Below are 19,626 nucleotides of genomic sequence, written 5' to 3' on the forward strand. Positions count from 1 at the left end.
AACCACGCTCTAAAGCCTTCACCTTACTACCAGTGATGTGAGATTCTATGAGAACCAGTATGTCAGGTCTATGTCCCTTAACATAATTAAATACAACAGAACGTTTAATTTGATCATTCAATCCTCGGACGTTCCAGCTAAGAATAGTTAGTGCTTTTATGGGATTCATTGTAAGGGCCGGTGTGGAGTTGTGAGCCATAATGAAGCCATATGCAGCATCAACGTGTTTCCACGTGGTAGTACTAGTAGATGTATTTTTCCATTGCGCACCAATTGTATTTCAGAATATAAACTGAACCTAAACCTGAATACCCTTAGGTAATTAACCCCCGGATCCCTCCCTATCTCACTGAAAACCCTAAGTGAGATCTTAAACCCATATAAAAACATAACTTATAAGCCCTTACAAGTGAAACACACCTTGAAACGACCTATTAACCGATGTGTACAAACGTTGTTGGTATTACAATGTATGAGGGGGGTGGTAGGACATCAGAGCGACAGCTCGTCCGGCTTAGTAAAATATAGAACCATCCTTATCGCTTTGTGCATAAATGTGTGCATATTAACCGGGAGATACAGGGTATAATATTCAGATGTAGTCTTTTCGATTGTATGAGGCACCTGTTAGGAGATCCTCTCAAGAGTGTAGTGTAAGACCAGTGACAGCCGCCCTACACATAGCTGTAATCGTACCGAGAGCAGCAATGTAATCATACTAGACATATTATTTAGCCGCGATTTTGTGGAAGGCACTGAGAGGTGATTCAATATTTATATATCTGAACATAGCATAGCAAAGTACATACAGTAAGACTCAAGATTATCTGCTTTACAAACAAAACGTGCATGCATACCACATTTTGGTGCATAAGGCACCAACTTAGGAGAACTTTCATAAAGTAAAACGTAAGGTTATTAATAGGAGCATTATATACGAGTAGATACTTTAGGAACAGAAAAACGTATGAGCCTGTCATGGTAGGCAGATAATGTGGAAGTATTTGGTCGAAGGCACCCATAAGGAGATCCATCAAGTACAGTTAGAGACATTGCTGAGTGCATAAATCCCTGATATAGCTGCCATACATAAACGACATGCAGCATTGTACTTGTGATCTGCAGAATAACGATTGTTATACCAGGATGTTAATGAGGCATATTTAGCAAAGTCAGCAAAGACATACAGTACCTAAGGGATCTGCAATGCTCCCCGAAATGGAGGAAACAATATAGTTCTGATGCGGTACTTCCAATGGTTGTTTAAAGCAGTAATGGGGGCCAGGTGCATCGGGAAACTTGCAGGAGAAAACGTACTGTTTGTCCCGTGACGCAGTTGTAATTTCTCTTGTGCTGGTAACGGTGAATACTGCGAAGTTATCTTCTCATGACTTTAGCTAATCTTCTTCCTCTGTGAGAGAAGGTTTTGAGCGAGAGCGTTTCTCCAGCCAGCTAGTGACTTCTTCTGGGTCTGTAAAGAAGTGGGTTTTGGCACCATCCGCTACTCTAAGTTTGGCCGGGTAAAGCATGGCGTATGCAAGATTGTTGTCTCTCAGTTTTCGTTTGGCTGCAGCAAATGTGGCTCGAATCTTTTGAACCTCCAACGAAAAGTCTGGATAAAAGGATAGGGTTACGTTTTCAAATTTAACCGTACCTTTTTCTCTCGCCGCTCTCAAAACGGTATCCCGGTCTCTATAGTTCAAAAGTTTAAAGATGAAGGTTCTGGCAGGTGCACCCGGAGGTGGAATTTTTGGAGAGATTCTGTGTGCACGTTCAATTATGAATGCGGAGGAAAAGCTGTCACGGCCGAATAGCGTTATAAGCAGGTCTTCTGTAAATTTTTCTGGAGAATTACCTTCACTTTTTTCAGGTAGTCCTACAATTCTTATGTTGGATCTACGCTGTCTATTCTCGTGATCCTCCTGACGGTCTTTGATTAACTTCAGGTCCTTTTGCATCTGACCCTGCTCTCTGGAGAAAGGTCGCATCTTATCTTCCAGGTCACTAACACGTGTCTCTGCTGCTTCCACTCTGGCCTTAAGAGCATGAAGTTCTTGTCTGAGAAAGGATACATCTGCTCGCACTTCCCCTAGAGTGGATGTAATGGAGGTTAAGCTGGTTTGACATGCCGTGATTGCTGTTAAAATCTGTGTTAGTGTAGGAGGCTCGATGTCTTCTGTAACCTCCTCCGCTGGAGCTGATTGCGTGTCAGAGTCAGCGCCATCTTGGTCATCTCGGCGGAATTTATTTAGTTTAGCAATAGCCGTGGATTGTCTCACCAAGGCCATGGTCTTTCCTCAAAAGGTCAGTGTGGTGTTATCTGCCCGATCAGCCCAAAACTTTGAGCTTTAAAGAGGGTTTAGGATGCTTTCAGGATGTTGCCGGAGCAGAGCTTTCCTGGTCTGCGTCCTCACTCCATTAGCACTTGGCCACGCCCCCGGCGAGGCTCTGATGTCAGTGGAGCACGGAGCGCTCAACCCTCATTGGCTAGGTGGCGGACGCGTCCTCAGTACGCGCTTCGCCACTGTAAACAGTGACATCGTGGGTGCATGGCGTGTCAGCTGACTTGCTGACACGCTGCTTAGCAATTGGTTACTTTGGATTCCCTTTATGTTGATTGGTTAGTCCTGGTATAAAAGTAAGGTGAGCGCTCTGTTATCGCCCCTGATGGCCTATGCTGGGCTTGTTGCTGAGACTGCATTCACACCAGGTTGCCTGTCTTGCTGCCGACTTGTCTCTGTCTCTTGACTAGCTTCTTTCAGATTACCTTATTGTTGCCGACCTCTGCCTGTCCCTGACCACGCTTCTCTATTGGATTACCCGTTGCCAACTCAGCTAGTACCTGTATGTCCCTGATTTGCCGCCTGGATCGACCCCTGCTTGTTAAAAGGACTTCCATGAACTCTAGGTCAACGAGAAAAAGAAAAATGTTCCATCAGACACTGCAGTTGATTTGTATTTAATTGAGATTCAAGCGTGATATGGATCACAATATGTGAATTTCTGGTGTTCATAGGTAGGTGCAATAGCCATGAGCAAACAATTTGTCCTGAGATGACAAAGTCATTATTACTGCATAAGATAGATGTCCTACTAGATCAGAGGGTGGTGGTGGTGGGTGCAGGGCAAAAATAGAAAAAAGAAGAAAAAAAAAAGAGAAAAGAGCAATAGAAAAAAAAAAGTCAGAGGTGGTGGATGCTGCATTGTGAGATAAATGTCTGCTTGAGAGGTTATGGGCTTAAAAATTAGTTGGGTAATTCAAAAGCAGAATTTACAAAAAGGTGTCACACAAGTTTATAACCATTCAGGGAATGGTTGATAAATGTTCGGAAAATGTGCGGTAGAAATGCGGTATGGAATCGGTAAATTTTAGACAGAAATGCAATCCACAGAGGAAAAAAGGAGGCGGGAATCAAGAGCAGTTTATCACCTAAAATGTAGCTGGCGTTATTTCATTCTCGCACAGCTGCAAGATGCACATCACATAGCTTGAAAAAAAACGACAGACAGGATCTCTGCATATGCTGGCAAAAGACCCTTCAAGCCCACATTTGGAAAAAAAATTTTTAGTAACCAATGCTCCTAATATTTAGGTACATGCTACAAGTTCACCCTAATAGCCGCATATTTGCCATAGTGCCCCTTTAATTCTCTGGTCTAACTGGCTCTGTGTGCACTCTGCTGCTGGGTTGGTTTTAGCTGCATTCTCTGTGTCCCTGCACACTGGCTGGCTCTGTCTTTCATCTCCCCCTTCGTGTGTAGCTTGCTCTGCTCCTGGCTGAGGATTGCAATGGAGCTTCTCAATCTCCTCTCAGTACCTCTGAATTTCTTTCCACAATCTCTTACCTAAACACGCCACTGCGTATATTGCACCAGAAGTACACTGTACACAGCATTGGTCAAGATAGAGGCTGTGCTAAAACCTACAGGGGATTCTATTAAAAAATAAATAAAATGTAGCTGTAAAATAAGGCAAAGGCACTCGCCTTTTGCAGTTGTTTCAACTTCCTGAGTTTCAACGCCTGTTATTAACACCTATGCCACTTGTCTCAAGCCATTTAGTGAGCAAGCCACAGACCGAGCAAGCGCAGAGACTGTGTCCTGAAGCAGACAAAATAGCCCGTTATAGCTAAAACCTCCCCACGTTAATTTTTGTCTGCTAATCAAATATGAAGGGGGTGGGAGTACGAGGAAAAATCTATACATTTTAAAAACTGACCATTGATCTCCCTGTTATCGTTATCAAACAGCAATAAACAATTTACCAACAGTGTATAATCAGTTCTCACAGCTCACCAGTAGTGATTTATTTTATATAACCTAGGTGAAGAGGGAAGGAAGCAAGTCAAAGCCACAATTTTTAAATTCCTACTAAAATTTAAAAAATAAAATAAAAATAGTTTAGCATTCCCTTCCTGCATACCTAGTCTCTGTAGATGACACACACACACACACACACACACACACACACACACACACACACACACACACACACACACACACACACACACACACACACACACACACACACACACACACACACACACACACACACACACACACACACACACACACACTATATCCCCAATGGAGATCTTTTAGTAATGTGAGCCTCTTGTGTCATAATTACGTATTATTTTCCTTCCAGATGTCCCATCTAGTGCTCCCATTGATATTCCTGATGCCAAGAAGAGAACAAAGAAAAAGAAACGATGCAGAGCAACAGACAGTTTTTCTGGAAAATTTGAAGGTCATTGTTTTTGATGCATTCCATTTTGCGTCCTACAGCATTGAGTTGTAAGATACTTTAATAGTTAGCCTTTCTCCATTGATTTCTGCAGATATGTATCAACTGAAAGAGGAAGTTCTTGGTGAAGGAGCATATGCCAGAGTCCAAAGCTGCATAAACACGATCACCAGCAAGGAGTATGCAGTGAAGGTAATTCCATTCCAGATATCGGAGATAACCTTTGACTGCTTCTTTCTTTAGGCCCATACACACGGCGTACAAATTTCTGTACAGACACATGTTAAGCGACGGTTTGTGTGACAGTTTGTTTGTGTGGACACGGCGAGAGACAAAGACTGTCTGCAGACACAGCCATTTTTGAGCGATTCAACTGGTGAATCTCTTGTGACTTTTGTCTTATGAACCGTCGCTTAATCTGTTGGTGTCCTGTCGCGTGCACGAAAGTCTTCTACAGGCAGCAGAGTCGATACCATAGTACTAGTACTATAAGTAGTCTGTGGCAGACAGCTTCCATCGTGTCTTTACTCTCTGTTGTCACGTGTGTTAACTGTCACGAACTTGAATTGTCACTGCAATGAATATGCTGTTGTCTTCTGCCTGTCTGTCGCTGCCTCACAACTATAGACAAATGTATGCTGTGTGTATAGGCCTTTTGGCCTTTTGTGTGGGTGGGTGGGTGGATGCTGGAACGGCAAAGTGGAGGGAGACAGGGAAAGCCTCTGAAACGGATCCAGAGGCTTCCCTCTCCCAAGGTAAGTATCTATTATTTGTTTGCAAACCTCACAGGTCAATTTAAAGATAAATTAAAATGACACATAGCAAAGCATAAATGATTCAGGATGCCCATTTTTGTTTTAATTATTCTGGTTTCAACGTCCGAAACACTTCTTACAACTACATATGGCTGTAAATTGCTATTTCAACACTGCCTTTTCAGTGATGAGTAGCTAAGACTGTTATTATTCAGCCTACTCCACAGAGCATTCTGGAAGATCATGTGATGTCTCTACTCACTTCACAGAGGAAAATTGACAAATCATTAATTGCTAACAATAAATAATGAACATGTAAAATGAAGTAATTTTATTTATTACATTATCTACAGTGATGTCCTGCTTTAGTTTGCAACTTCTCAAGGCTTAAAATGGGTCTTGAAAAAATATCAGTTAAAAAGTACCTGTAGCAAAGAAAAAGATCCCCACCTCGGTAGTAGGAAGACTGAATGGTCTTAGAAGCTTTATTGATCCTTGTACAGCCCATTGTTCAAGCACAGGGTCCCTCTAAAGATATTCTAAAAACATTCTCTCATGGCCATATTCCTGTCATGTACGAGCTTATCCGTACTTGGCATGTGTGAGAGGTCTGTGCATGCACAATTGAATAAAACCACTCTTGCAGGCTTTTTTACTCCGCATGCAAGCACTTTGTTCTAGTGGACCTTACTCGTTCAAGTCCAGTACAGATAAGCTCATACAGGGATGGTATTGCAGCCACAAGAAGAAGAGTGACCTGAACAGCAGCAATGGGCTAGAAGAGTATTTGGGAGGCCTCTGGACCATCCAGAGGCTTCCCACTACTGAGGTAAATATCCAGAGAAGTACTGTATCTAGATTTGAGGTAATGTTACAGATTTTTTTCTCACAGGTTTGCTTTCCTCATTTTTTTGTCTGAAACAAGATTTAATTGAACTGCTGTATTTGCAGTTAAAACATCTCAAAGAGTATAGTAGCTTTGCAAAATTTATATTGCAAACTGACCCTATCTATGTACAGGGAGAAAGGAGTGAACAAATTAATTGTAAACATGCATTGAAACAGAAAGCAGTAATTCCTTCAGCATAGAGTTCACTTTATCATGCTGATAAATGTGTGTCTGAGTTACTTATACTTGTCAAACACTGGCCATTGTTAACCAGGTTTTTAGTTCATGCAAAATCTTTGGATAGAGAATGGTTCCTTGTGGTGAATTTTGCAAATGTGCACAGTTACCAAGCCCTATCTCATACAGCCACTCCCTGCCATGTACTGATGAGGAGCAAAAGGCCATAACAGGCTGTTTACATATGGAGTTGTTGTGGCTTTGTAATATTTAAAGCTATAGGCTTGCTATACACCAGCGGTTCTGGATGCTTGCCTGGCTTATGGAGGCGAAGAGATAATTTGCATATTCAATAGTGGTGCATTGTGGGTAACCACAAATGTTCACTTATAGCTGCATTAATGCAAGTTTCCTTCTGTTTTAAAAAATGCAAGTTTTCACCAAGCATTGCTTATTAGTAGGAGGGCTTTTCGGTCTCTTTTATCCCACTATACATTCCTAGGGGCTTGGGTCACCCCAAGCTCCTTGGTTACTTTTGCTCAGCTTAATAAAACTAAGCAGAAACAAAAAAACATTATTAAACATACTAAATGCCATTTTTTGCATTACTACTCAATGTTTCCATTTGCTTTGTTTTAATATAGGCCATGCCTCTCTCCTCCATTATTTTTAGTGACAGAGTGGTAGTTGGCCTGCTAGCGATACAAAGTTTGTAAGTTTCAGTCCTTCGTCTCTTTGTATAATGAGTTACAAAGAGTCCAGGATCAGCTAACACACCAAAAGTAGTTTGCGGGAGTGTTTATTCTTCAATACATGTGTCAACACGAGATTTTACATTTGTTTCGGAGGGTCAGATATACGGATGGTCCCCTTCATCAGAAAGTGCAGACATACAAGTTTTGCATTGCAGTGCTCAAACATATAAACAGTGATCCAACACCAGAAACCATGTAATTTAGAGGCAACACCCTCTCATCAATATGCACAGCAGAATAAATAAAACAAATATGCATCCATATTACATTCCAGAATTGACATAACTAACCTCTGTGGCAGGGGCGCCTCTAGCCTTTTTGTCACTCCAGGCAAGAAAACCAGTGGTGCCCCCCCCTCACCCCCCCCCCCCCCCCCCCCAAAACCCTCTAGCTGATCGGGCCCGCGCTACTTTTCAAGCATGAGCAAAGCCTTGCTGTACCCGCATGAGCATGGCCGCGCCTGTGTAGTATCTCAGAGCCGCTCATGCACAGGCGGATTCAGCTTACTGCACAGGAATGGCTGTACTGCGCAGACACGGTGCGGCTGCATTCATGCTTGAAGAGGAGCATGGCCCTGATCAGTCGGAAGGTACAGGCAAGTGGCAGCAAAAGACTGGCCCAGCACCCCTCATTTCTGTCTGACGTGGTGGAGTTAGAGGCAGGGCCAGGGGCAGAGCCACGTGCAGTAAACATTACACTGCACTTGTGGCTGCTTAGGTAAGGGTGGCCTTAGAGGTTGGCAGAGCATGTGTGCTCTGTCTCTATTGGCTGGGATGTGGAGGGGATGCATCTCAAAGGCGGCACTGTGGTGGGGACGGAAACAGTGGTAGGAGCCAGTGAGCAGAGCTGCAGCATAATGTCTGTCTTTTGTGAGAATGGAGATGCAAAACACAGGGAGATGAAAACTTTAATTCTACAAATTTACATAAAGGAGCGCTTGGTTTGTACAAAATATATTTTATTCTTATGTTAGTTTAAAAAGGCTACATATAATGCCTGGTACACACCATGCAATTTCCCATCAGATAAGACAGGTTGATTTGATTATTTCCGACAGGTCTGATCTGATTTCCAATCGATTTTCTGATCAATTTTCTATAGAAGTGATTGGAAAATTGATCAGAAAAATGATTGGAAATCAGATTAGACCTTTCGGAAATTGATTTCGACCAGTCTGCCTGACAGGAAATTGCATGGTGTGTACCAGGCACTATATGTCTCACATCCCCCACTACTTCACACTGGGAGCTGTCTGGTAACCCCATGTACCACAAGACCCAGAAAAGTTTAGAAAATACACGTAAAAGATGCAAAATAAATTATTAAAAACAAAATCAAAAGGTATGTGTGCTTGTCTGCACTACAAGCAGTCCAACTACTGTAAACAGAATATTCCAGGGTACTCTATTTAGCATGACAAGTCTTAGCATAGAGGGCATTGTTTGCTTATATCAGCTTTATCTGGCACATAATGTGCACTTCTCTTCACAGGATCCTAAAGCATTCATCCATCACAGGACCCCGACCTCTGAGCATTCCTTTTGTTTGTTTATTTTTACACTTTGCCATAAAGAAGTTTTCCTTTGAAGTTTGCTCTGCATCAACAGGACAGGGTGCAGTGACAATACAGCGTTGATGAATCGCCAGCATGAAATGCTCTATCACTTACTGGTCTTGCCACTGTCTGTGTTTAGATTTTTTCAGCATGTCAGACTCAGAGCCCCTGCCAGTGCCAGCTGCACGCTTCTAGCTGCTTCTCCCCACAGCCCATTAACCAGACACTCGTCTCTCAGTTTCCAACTCCTAATCACTTCCTGACCTGGCCTCGGCTCTGCACTTCCTGTGATGTCACGCTCCACCTCCTTCCCTCTCACTCGTGCTAATGGAGCCTGCATTCCGTAGCTGTTTAATCAATATTGCAGAGGGAAAAAAAGTTACAGTAGCGGTGGGCGGCGCCTTCTGGCTAAACATCCGCCCCAAGTGGCTGCCTGTACTGCCCATTGGTAAAGGCGCCCCTGCTCTGTGGTTTCCCTCTATGTCCTATATTCATAGGTTTTCAGCCCAATGCATCCCAGCCTGCTGCTCCACTGTGCACAGAAGTGAAAGATGGCATAAACACAGTCTGCACTTCAAAATTCGCACCAGCCACCACCTGCTGCACTCACAGCTGTTGTGCTGGAGGCCCCATCTGCTCGTCGGTGCGTTACCAAGGTAATACACAAACTACTGCACATAGGCAACTGGATGTGAATTTTGAAGTGCAGACTGTGTTTTTGCAGTCTGTCACTTGTGTGCACAGTAGAGCAGCAGGCTGGGATGCATTAGGCTGACAACCTATGGATATAGGACATAGAGGGAAACTGCAGAGGCTAGTTATGTTGCTTCTGGAATGTAATATGGATGCATATTGTATTTGTGCTGCTGTACATAATGAAGAGGAGGTGTTCCTCCTCTAAATGACATGGTTTGCTGTGTTGGATCACTGTATATATGTTTGCGCACTGCTATGCAAAACTTGTATGTCTGCACTTTCTGATGAAGTGGACCCTCCGTATATCTGACCCTCCGAAACAATTGTCAAATCTCGTGTTGACACATGTATTAAGGAATAAACACTCCTGCAAACTACTTTTGGTGTGCTAGCCGACCCTGGACTCTTCGTATCAACAATAACAAATATTTGTAAAGCGCTTTTCTCCCGTAGGACTCAAAGCGTGTAAGCATGTCTTCACGACAGAGCAAGAATTCTATAAGTCTGGAAATGCCAGGCTAAACAGGTGGCTTTTCATTCTTGATTTGAATAACTCCAGGGATGGGGCTGTCTTTACGGAGTGTGGTAGGGGGTTCCAAAGAGTAGGGGCAGCATGACAGAAAGCTCTGTCTCCAAAGGTTTTGAGGTGCACTCTGGGAGTGACCCAGTTTATAGATCCTGCTGATCTGAGGTTGAGAGGTTTGGTGCAGCTTCAGCAAGTCCTTCATGTATCCAGGGCCCAAATTGTGCAGTGATTTGAATGTCCGTATCCTACTGGATGTGGCTTTTCATCTTGGCTATGCACCCAACTACCCATGGTAAGGTGTGCTGCTTCCAAACCCTCTACTACTTTGTACAGTATAATAAGTTGGTTCATAAGGTGTATTATGGTTTATTTAATGACCAGAATAAAGGTGCCTATACACTTATCGATTGTAACCTGGCAAATTCTATCACTGTGACCGAAACTGCTGGAGATCAATGCCCCAACATAATCGCCCTGTCATAATTTTGATGGATGCCCACGGGAATAGATGGAAATTGATAGCTCAAGGCTTGAAAAGGGATGGGAGCATAGCGGAAGATCGATGGCCGATGCCCCCCCCCACCTTTCCCCCAGGTTACATAGTTGAGAGGAAAAAGACATACGTCTATCGAGCTTAAACAGAATATATGGTGCAAAGCAGCTTGCCTGCACCCTTGCATATCTCTGTTGATCCAGAGTAATTTAAAAAAAAACCTTACAATGCTTGAACCAGTTAGCCTTTAAAGGGAACCCGAGGTGAGAATAATTTTTATTTACTTTTAAGCAATCCCAGTTGCCTTGCTGCCCTGCTGGTCCTCTGCCTCTAATACTTTAAACCATAGACCCTGAACAAGCATGCAGCAGGTCAGGGGTTTCTGACAATATTGTCAGAACTGACAAGATTAGCTGCATGCTTGTTTCTGTTGTAATTCAGTTCACTACTGCAGCCAAATAGATCAGCAGGACTGCCAGGCAACTAGTATTGTTAAAAAAAATAATAATATGGCAGCGTCCATATCACTCTCACCTCGGGTTCACTTTAAAGGTAATATGTATTTCTTGACTCCCGATTGCTGCTGGAAATTATCTAGTAATTATAGCCATGGATGTCCTTTTAATGCAAGGAAAACATCCAAGCCTCCTTTTAGTGTTCAAAAGTTTGTATTGATAATTGCTCAAATAAGCAATAATTGTGAACAAACAGAGAAAGTAAAAAAACAAAACAAAAAAAAAAACAGTACAGGTATGTCTAAACAGAGACACCAAAATTGTATACAAACAAAAGCTGGGAAAATGTGTGCAATAGTTAACCACTTCGGGACCGGCTGACTAACCCCCCTTAAGGACTAGGGCATTTTGCGGCGGAGGGGGGAGGCACGCGTTGGGGGGGGGGGGGTCGGGCGGCCGGATCCCGTCTGTGGTGTGCTGGGCTGTATGTCCTCCATGGAGGCAGGTGTCCCCCCTGTCGCTGGAAGCCATCCCTCACCTTCCAGGCTCCAGCGATGAGCCGCAGAAGCCACCTCTTCTCCAGCCGGCATCTCCGCTCCAAATGACGCTCAGGTCGGGTCGCGGCTTGATGACGTCATCAAGCCGGGACCCGGCGCTGACGTCAGACGGAGCAGAGATGCCGTCCAGAGCGGAGGGGGGGCGCCGATCGTCGCTGAAACAGCAGGGAGGTGAGTGGATCCTCTTCTTTTCCCCCCTGCTGCCGCCGCTGTCAAAGTGATCACTACGATCCGACGGCGATCGTAGTGATCACGTGATCAGCAGCCATACGCGATGGCTGCTGATCACTGAGGGGAGATGCCAGCTGTCATATGACAGCTTAATCTCCCCTCTCGGGTGCGCACGATCGCGTCGGGAGTGGTTCTTTAGCGCGGACGTTGAATCAACGTCCGGTCAGAACGGTACCCCCCCACCTGCCGGACGTTGATTCAACCTACGGCGGTCCCCAATAGGTTAATGTGCAATAGTTAATTCAAATCTATGAAAACAATGTAGTTAATAGAACAAGATGTTAATAATGTGAGAATATAGTTCTTGCAACCCTAACCGGGGCCATATATCAGCATAACTGTTTTATCCATTAACCTCCCTGACGGTGCATTTCTGTATGGAATTATCCATCAAAAGTCAAAAGTGGTACATTTTTTTTTTCCCCCCCAAGAATTTTAGGCCTCCAATTCTTAAAGAAATATAAGCAAAACCAGAAAGGGGAACGTGTCCCTTTGGTTGTCACCTACAACCCACACCTAGAAATCTTAAGGAGGATTGCTAAGGAACTACGTCCCATTTTACACAAGGATCACAGACTGAGAACGATATTCCCTAAACCTCCACTCTTGTCATATCGGCAACCACACAATCTAAAACAGATGATTGTCAGGAGTTGTTTGAATAGGCCTCAACAAAATGGAACATCGCCCTGCCGACAAAAAATATGTGGGACCTGCAGACACATTTACTCCACTGACACGGTAATGATACCAGGTTCACAACAGGAGTACAGAGTACAAGGTACATTTTCCTGTGGTTCCACCAATCTGGTATATCTGATCATGTGTGCTAAATGCCCCAATGTTATGTACGTGGAAGAAACTGGACAAACTCTGCGCAAACGTATGAATGGACACAGGCACACTATTAATGATACCAAATCTGGACTCCCAGTTGCTACACACTTTCGGTCCAACGGACACAGCATGGATGATCTTCGTGTCACTGCCCTGAAGGGTGGCTTCAAAACGTCAAATGATCGATTAATAGCAGAAACAAAATGTATAAATTGGTTCAAAGCTGTGCAGAACGGTTTGAATAAGGACAACAACTTTCTATATTGGTATGAGACTGATGAAATTTGAACTTTCTCAGCCATTATAGCTGAACTTGTGAACTAAAAATTTACGATACCTCTGTGTAACGATTGGTGTCAGCACGCAGAGAGAATCTGATTATTGGTGATCTGCGGTATCACCAAGAATGCAGATATATACCTGATTATTGATGATCTGCAGAATCACCGATAATACAGATATATTGCTAACCTCTGGACACCTATAGGTATGTGAGTGTTTGGTGTAACAGTAGTACTTTGAGTAATGCACCTGCTGAGCAGGTGATCAGAAGGAGCAAGGAATACTGCTCTTGACGGCACAGGAACCTTCCAGCACCCTGAGACTCTCCAAGGGGTGGAGTCAGGCTGGAGATAGGAAGGACCAGAGAGTGAGTGACACCTGAGGGTGGATGTCACTATCTGATCTGGAGACTATCTCTTAAGAGGAGAGATAGCTCTCGAAGTCGGGCACGCCTGGTCGGCAACACACGGACAGATAAAGTACAAAGACAGAAGGCTGATTCGGTATCCAAGGCAAGCAGGGTCTGGCAACGGAATATCAGATATGCGAGGTACCGAATCAGAGATCAGAGGGATAGTCAGGAAAGCAGTAAGTCATAAAAGATATCAACAATGCCTAGTCTGGGTGTGAGGTCCTTGGTCTCTACACCCTGGAACTAGTCTGAAGAATAACAGATAACACAAGTTCCCTAGTCTGGTGTGAGGTCCGTGGTCTCTACACCCTGGAACTAGTCTGAAGTATAAAAGATAGATAACACAAGTTCCCTAGTCTGGGTGTGAGGTCCGTGGTCTCTACACCCTAACTAGTCTAAGCATAAACAGAATAACAGTACAAGTAATCTGGCTCAGTGTGAATTCCCAGGTTCACCTGGTTCAAACACACTGTTGGATCTGACTAAGGTCTGAGTGCGTTCACGTACTGTTCACAACGGCAGACAACTTGAGACTGGCCAGCAGTAACTATATTTGGAGTAGTGCTCTCCGGCACCACCCCTAATTGATCAACCAATAGTAACCTGCTCTGGAGTCAGCTGATCGGCGTGATCGGCGTGATCAGCTGACCTCTCCTTGCCCAGTAAAAGAGTTCTGCCTCTCAGCGCGCGCGCGCATATTCCTAAGCCTGTGTGCACTAACAGACTCAGCCACACCAGACACACGCTGCCGCGTGCAAACCGCCGCGCTGGACGCGGAACCAGACGCCTTACTGTTACATGCGGCGGCTTTTCCGCGTTCTGCCCTGTTACCAGACGCACGCTTCCGCGTGCGAACCGCCGCATTGGACACGGAATCAGCCGCCTCCTCAGCAGCACACACGGCGGCTTTTCCGTGTTCTCTCACACTCTGGGTCAATCCTAATCCCAGGTCTGTGAGCAGGGAGTAAACAAGGATCCTTATCTTAGCTAACAACCTCTAACCCCATGTTGATGGTCTGTGTGAATTAAGGCATCTTAATGACATGTATTTATGCTTGAAAAAATATCTGTTTTCCCTTTTGATGTTGCATGTATAAAGCTGTCTGTACCACCAGTTTGCAAACTAACAGGATATAAGCCAGACGAAGGCTGCAAGGCTGAAAGCTTGCTTATTTTTATTAGTTTTTAGTTAGCCAATAAATGGTATCATCCTGGTTTAAAACTTCTTGCTTTTAATGATGGCTAACACGGTACAATACCCTACTGCTACTACTATGCTTGAAGATACCGCAACGTACCGCACTTTCCTGGAACTAAGGAAAGACCTGAAGAAACTTGCACAACTGGACAGCAACATCTTTTTCTTGACTACATGCAAAAAGGAAAAACTTATACCTCAAGGACTAAGGATACAGAATCCCACCCTGCATACATACAATAGCAGGTTTGCAGAAGAAATCTGCAGGAGGAGCTCGGAGAGAACACGGAATTACCTTATAAGAGTCTGCTATAACCGTAAGAGGATTACAAAGGATGAGATACAGAGCCTGAAACTGTCTCTGAATGATGACCCCACTGGAGCATGGGATAAACTACAGACCTTCTATAGGAAACTACAGAGATTCCTAATTAACAACAAAAATAAAAAAACTTCAGAGACTTGGAATTAAGAGTGGATGCCTGGATGCACAAGCAGCAGAAAAAGAGCAACCCACAGGTGTAATAAATCTTTCCACTTATCAGGTTACTGAAGCTGAAATGTCAGTACTCTCCAAAGGCCTGTCATTCTGCCCTGCGAGACCCATAGACAGGATTGCACTCTGTGGAGATATGGAGGAATTTTTCAGAAAGCTGCGACTCAAGGAACACTACCATGATAAGGAAGCCTGTGATACAATGGATAATGGACCAAAACGGACCAGATCTAAAAAGAAGAAAAAAGATGGACCCCCAAAGAAGGAGAAAACCTGGCCCTGGATAAATACATCAACAAATTTAGACGCAGAATCTCTGACGGGATCCTGAGTAAAAGAAAGACACTGGCCCAGAACGTAACACCACTGGACCGACAGGCCATCAGATCCCTTAAGGAGAATAAGAACATTATTAATAAACCAGCGGATAAAGGTGGTGCCATAGTTATAATGAACACCAGTGACTACATCCAGGAGGCACAAAGACCATTATCCAACACCGCTCACTATGCCAAATTACAGGGGGACCCCACAAAAGGCTACAGGATGGCACTCAATAGGATGGTTAACAGATTGCCTGCAAACATCAGACTACATGTAAGGACCCTTATCCCTGAAGAGCCTAGAACAGCCTGCTTTTACATGCTTCCCAAGATCCACAAAGAGGGAAACCCAGGCAGGCCCATAATCTCAGGGAGCGGAACTTTTACAGAGAACATCTCAGGGTGACTGGAAATTATTATTATTATTATTATTATTTATTGTATTTATAAAGCGCCAACATATTACGCAGCGCTGATCATCTTGAAACCTCTTGTCTGTAAAAGACCCAGCTACATACAGGATACCACCCACCTCCTGAACAAACTGACAGCCATCGGCCCGGTACCTGAGGGAACCATACTGGCCACGATGGATGTGGAGTCCCTGTACACGAACATTCCCCATGATGATGGTATTGCGGCCTGCCGTAAATATCTTCAGGGTCAGGGCATACCTGTAAAGCCTATTGCTGGACTGATCAAATTCATTCTCACTCATAATTATTTCACTTTTGGACAGGACCTCTATTTACAGCAGATGGGCGTGGCAATGGGTTCACGATTCGCACCACAGAATGCAAATCTTTTCATGGCCAAAATCGAAGAGGAATACCTCAATGCATGTGGCATAAAACCCATGGCCTACTTCTGCTTCATTGATGATATTTTAATCATCTGGTCCGCAAGTGAGGATGATCTTCTCCAGTTCCACAGGAACTTCAATGCCTTCCATCCTACAATCAAATTGAAACTTACCTACTCTCTTACAGAGATTAACTTTCTGGACACCACCATATACATCAGGGGTAACAACATACAAACCTCTGTGTATCGCAAACCTACAGACCGTCCCACATACCTAAGATATGACCGTTTTCATCCCAAGCACATTAAGAACTCTATAATTTACAGCCATGCAATAAGGTACAACCGGATTTGTTCTGACAGGATAGACAGAGACAAACACCTGGATTGCCTTAAGAACACTTTCATTAAACAAGGTTACAGTCCTCCTATGGCTGAGGCCCAAATCAGGAAAGCCAGCAACATCCCCAGGACTGAACTCCTGAAATATAAGCAAAACCAGAAAGGGGAACGTGTCCCTTTGGTTGTCACCTACAACCCACACCTGGAAATCTTAAGGAGGATTGCTAAGGAACTACGTCCCATTTTACACTAGGATCACAGACTGAGAACGATATTCCCTAAACCTCCACTCTTGTCATATCGGCGACCACACAATCTAAAACAGATGATTGTCAGGAGTTGTTTGAATAGGCCTCAACAAAACGGAACATCACCCTGCCAACATAAAATAAGTGGGACCTGCAGACACATTTACTCCACTGACACGGTAATGATACCAGGTTCACAACAGGAGTACAGAGTACAAGGTACATTTTCCTGTGGTTCCACCAATCTGGTATATCTGATCATGTGTGCTAAATGCCCCAATGTTATGTGCGCGGGAGAAACTGGACAAACTCTGCGCATACGTATGAATGGACACAGGCACACTATAAATGATACCAAATCTGGACTCCCAGTTGCTACACACTTTCGGTCCAACGGACACAGCATGGATGATCTTCGTGTCACTGCCCTGAAGGGTGGCTTCAAAACGTCAAATGATCGATTAATAGCAGAAACAAAATTTATAAATTGGTTCAAAGCTGTGCAGAACGGTTTGAATAAGGACAACAACTTTCTATATTGGTATGAGACTGATGATATTTGAACTTTCCCAGCCATTATAGCTGAACTTGTGAACTAAGAATTTACGATACCTCTGGGTCAATCCTAATCCCAGGTCTGTGAGCAGGGAGTAAACAAGGATCCTTATCTTAGCTAACAACCTCTAACCCCATGTTGATGGTCTGTGTAAATTTAAGGCATCTTAATGACATGTATTTATGCTTGAAAAAATATCTGTTTTCCCTTTTGATGTTGCATGTATAAAGCTGTCTGTACCACCAGTTTGCAAACTAACAGGATATAAGCCAGACGAGGGCTGCAAGGCCGAAAGCTTGCTTATTTTTATTAATTTTTAGTTCGCCAATAAATGGTATCATCCTGGTTTAAAACTTCTTGCTAAGGAAAACTTGTAACAAAAAAAAAGTTCCCCTGAGGGGTACTAGCCTCGGGTGGGGGAAGCCTCCAAATCCTATCGAGGCTTCCCCCGTCCTCCTCGGTCCCACGGCCGTCTCGATGCGCCCCTCCGAACAGCGGGGATGTCAATATTTACTTTCCCGTCTCCAGTGGAGGTGCAGTATCGGCTCTCCGATCGGAGATAGGCGGAAATAGCCGATCGCTGTCGGTCTGCTCTACTGTGCAGGCGCAAGTCTTCTGCGCCTGCGTAGTAGAGCGGACCCGACAGAGATAAGCTATTTCCGCCTATTTCCATGCTGAGAGCTGCAACAGCGCCCCCGCTGGAGCCAGGGAGGGTTAATATATCAAGCCTTGTCAGGCCGGTCGAGCCAGGATTACGGGACGCCTCGGGGGAGCCTGCGCTGGATTGCCTGCAGCTACAGGGATGGGGGGGGGGGGGGGGGGGGGGGGGGGGGGGGCCTCATTGGGACCCTGAGGCTCCCCCTCCTGAGGTAAGTACCCCTCAGGGGACACTTTTTTTTTATTATTACAGACTCTCTTTAACCACTTCGCATCCAGACCTTGTTTTCCCCTTATTGACCAGAGCAGTTTTGACGCTTTAGCGGTGTCCCTGTTTAATCGCCAATAACTTAATCTGTACTCGTGCCACATAATTGATCTATATATCTTTTTTTTTTTCAAGACAAACTAAGCTTTCATTGGGGGGTATTTGGTCCCAAGTAAAATGTTCCTCTCTATGCATGTTAATGGGAAAAAGGGGGAAAATAAAAAAAATTCACTATTTCTCAATTTTGACCAATTTCTGTTTAAAAATAAAAAGTGCGATTGACATAAAAACTGTGCCACCAGTTAAAGTCGCCCCAGTATAGATATCCAGATGTGTCCCCAGTATCACCCCACCCCCCCAGTATAGCCAGATGTGTCCCCAATATTAGCCCCTGCCCCCAGCATAGCCAGATGTGTCCCGTGTTTGCCACCCCCAGAATAGATTGACAGATGCACCCCCAGGAATAGTGCACCTCTTTATAGCCAGATGTGTCCCCAGATCAGGATTACCCCCATTATGGCCAGATGTACCCCCAGGATTAGCGCTGCCCCCCATTATAGCCAAACGTGCCCCCAGTATTAAGTTATGGGCCCCCCCAGGTGCCCAGATGTGCAAAATTTGTAAACCCCCCTCCCCTTGGTTCTTCAGACGTCATCAAGCCGGGACCCGGGTTTCCGGCAATATGCGGCTGACTGCAGAGCGGGGATCAGAGGATCAGCCTTCAGGACAGTCGCAGGAACGAGGTAGGTGAGTGTGGCTGCCTGCTTGTGCCTTTTTATTAACTATATGTGCGCCGAGGGGGACAGATGAAGGATCGCTGCAGTTCACTACTGCAGCGATCATTCATGGGAGGGGGGTGGACGAATTGGCCAAAAGGGAACATGTTCCCTTCCACCAATTAGTATTGCAGCTGACAGTGCCGGAGGGTGCACTCTAAAGAGCACCCGACCGTGCACAGCAGGGCTGCAGCCAGGTCAGTATATCTACGTTGCTGTGGTTTGGAGGATGCCACAGCTGATGTAGATATACTGTAGTGGAGGGGAAAGTGGTTAAGTTTTAACTCGCCAAAATATATCAGAATAAAAGCCTGGTAGACATTCTGCATATAAATAAAAGACTGGAACACAATTGTTGAATTTATTAAATTTATGAATAAATATGTGAAACTGTACAAATCAGGAGACGGAGCTCTCGCTAGATTTTTTTTATTACATTTTTTTCCTTCAAACTTGCTTTCTTAATTGCGATTACGTTAGGGAGACGTTGGAGTGATTTAGAGGCCTTATCAATCGAGGATCCTTTTTTGATTTGTCAAGAGTGTTAGATTTCGGATGGATCCTACCTATCTTCCGAAGGTTTCTTCAGTT

General features: G+C 44.4%; 1 protein-coding gene across 4 annotated transcripts in view; it reads left to right on the forward strand.

Moving 5' to 3' along the window:
* The window catches only part of MKNK2 (MAPK interacting serine/threonine kinase 2), a 444,163-nt gene that overhangs the window by 93,891 nt on the left and 330,646 nt on the right, over window positions 1–19,626 (forward strand). For all 4 annotated transcript variants that reach the window (XM_068233849.1, XM_068233848.1, XM_068233850.1 and 1 more), the window contains 2 exons: window positions 4,649–4,750; window positions 4,842–4,939. In XM_068233849.1, the coding sequence (XP_068089950.1) occupies window positions 4,649–4,750; window positions 4,842–4,939 (200 nt within the window). The remainder of the gene's footprint in view (window positions 1–4,648; window positions 4,751–4,841; window positions 4,940–19,626) is intronic.

The sequence above is a fragment of the Hyperolius riggenbachi genome, chromosome 1 (genome assembly GCF_040937935.1).
Source record: "Hyperolius riggenbachi isolate aHypRig1 chromosome 1, aHypRig1.pri, whole genome shotgun sequence".
NCBI lineage: Eukaryota > Metazoa > Chordata > Amphibia > Anura > Hyperoliidae > Hyperolius > Hyperolius riggenbachi.